Here is a 1,903-nt window from a genome sequence, read left to right as displayed (position 1 = left end):
GGCGGGGGCCCCCCGCCCCCTTGGATGGGTTTCCAGGGGGAGGAGGGGGGGCCCCCCTGGGGCCCCCCCGGGGGCCCCTACCCCCGGATAAACCCCCCTGTACAGCCGCGTTGTTCCCCTCTGCTTGTGAAGCCATCTGCACCGCCGCCTGTGTTGCTATGAGGGCCATGAGAGCTGTGGGGCCCTGCTCAGAAGTTTTGTTAGAGACCCAGGCTGAGGCCTGCTTGGCCCAGAAGTTGTCGCTATCGCTGGCTTTCTCCTGGGGTTGTGGGGTCTGGGATCGGGATCGGGATCGGGATCGGGATCGACTCCCTGAGCTACGAGAAGAGATAGAGGAACGCCGCTGCTGCTGCTGACGCTGCTGCTGCTGTTGCTGCTGCTGCTGCTGCTGTTGCTGCTGTTTCAGCTGATCATCTGCGGGCTTTTGTGACTTGGATGCTGCAGCATCTGCTGCTGTTTTCTCTGTTTTTGAGGGGGAGGCGGAGCGATGCCTCTTTGCCTTTTTCTTAGCTTTTCCATCCTCCCCCCCCCGACGCCTCCTACCGCTCGCCATTTGTGCTGCTGTTAGGGGCCCCTCAGCAGCATATGTGTCTGTACACCTGGAGCGTATCTGTCTAGAGCTGAGGCCAGAGAAAGGATTGCCTGCAGCTGCAGCAGCAGCACAAGGCCGCGGTGGGGGGGGACTGCTGCTGTGCTGCTGGTCTTGGGCCCCAGCAGCGCAGCTGCAGCAGAGAAAGAAACAGCACGTTCAGGTTCGGCTTAGGATGAAAAAATAAAGATAAAGGATTTAAATAACTCCAAATATAAATAACAAAAGGGACAGATGCTGATGCTGCTGCTGCTGCTGCTGCTGCTGCTGCTCCCGGGGCTGCTGCTGAGCCTCACACTCACTCACCTGGGCCTCCGCTGTATACACAAGGCAGCCACAGCCACAGCCTGCTGCAGCAGAAAAAGATGAATATAAGAGATATAAAAGACAAAATAAACAATAAATTATAAATATAAAAACAAATAACACACACCGATACAACTCCTCTCTCTCCCCTGCTGCTTTCTTGCTGCTTAGTTTCTGCTCTATATATAAACAAGGCCGTGTAGAGAGGGGAGCAGCAGCAGCAGCAGCAGCAGCAGCAGCAGCAGCAGCAGCTCAGCACCGCCAGTGGCTTGGTGTTTTCTATGTACTTTGTGTTGTTTCTCGTGCTGCATCGAAATAAAAATGTATTTAAACTAAACAAAAACAAAAACCTCTCTATAGATACAAATATAAAACACAAACAGCCACAAAGACACTGCAGCAACAGCAGCAACAGCAGCAACAGCAGCAGCAACAGCTGCTCCCGCTGGGCCTACTACATACACCAGCACTGCTGCTGTATGAGGCCTTGCTGGGGCTGCCTAGCCCCATAGAACTTCTGAATATATATAACTATGTATTTGTGCATGTTTATATATTTATTATTTTGTTTCTTTGAGCGCGCTTCCATGAATTTGTCTAGCACGCCCCAGGCCTTGCCCCCGACACTGCAGTATATATATAAACTCTCTCGTGGGGGGCTGGCGGAGCTTTGTATTCTGTCTTTAGTTAGTATTACATTTATTTCTACTTGCATGCGGGCTGGCAGCAGAGAGCCAAGTGCGTGTTTAACAATTCTATACAGGGGCAGCATGAGCGTAGCCACAAGGGCTTGGTGTGCCTGCATGAGTGTTGCAGCTCAGTACTATACTCTGTATGTGAGCTGGGTTTCTGTATTTCTACTTGTGTATAGGCTGGCTGTGTTGAGCCGAGTAACCCTTCAACAACTGTATGCAGTGTCAGTGCATGCATGCATCTTTGTTGTTCATGCGTGTGGGGCTGGCTTGCAAGCCAGGTGAGCTGCAACTCCTCTGTTGCCGTTTCTTCTCT

General features: G+C 52.2%; 1 protein-coding gene across 1 annotated transcript in view; it reads right to left on the bottom strand.

Moving 5' to 3' along the window:
- The window catches only part of EMH_0079100 (uncharacterized protein), a gene marked incomplete at both ends in the record, with an annotated part of 2,429 nt that extends 1,876 nt beyond the window's left edge, over positions 1–553 (bottom strand). Inside the window, one exon of the mRNA XM_013500100.1 lies at positions 82–553. Coding sequence (XP_013355554.1) covers positions 82–553 — 472 coding nt within the window. The remainder of the gene's footprint in view (positions 1–81) is intronic.
- Positions 554–1,903: the final 1,350 nt, after the last annotated feature.

Source organism: Eimeria mitis, genomic scaffold, assembly GCF_000499745.2.
Source record: "Eimeria mitis Houghton genomic scaffold, Emh_scaff5000, whole genome shotgun sequence".
NCBI classification, from domain to species: Eukaryota; Apicomplexa; class Conoidasida; order Eucoccidiorida; family Eimeriidae; genus Eimeria; species Eimeria mitis.
Note: the sequence above shows the minus strand (reverse complement) of the source record. Positions and strands in the feature narration are given on the sequence as shown.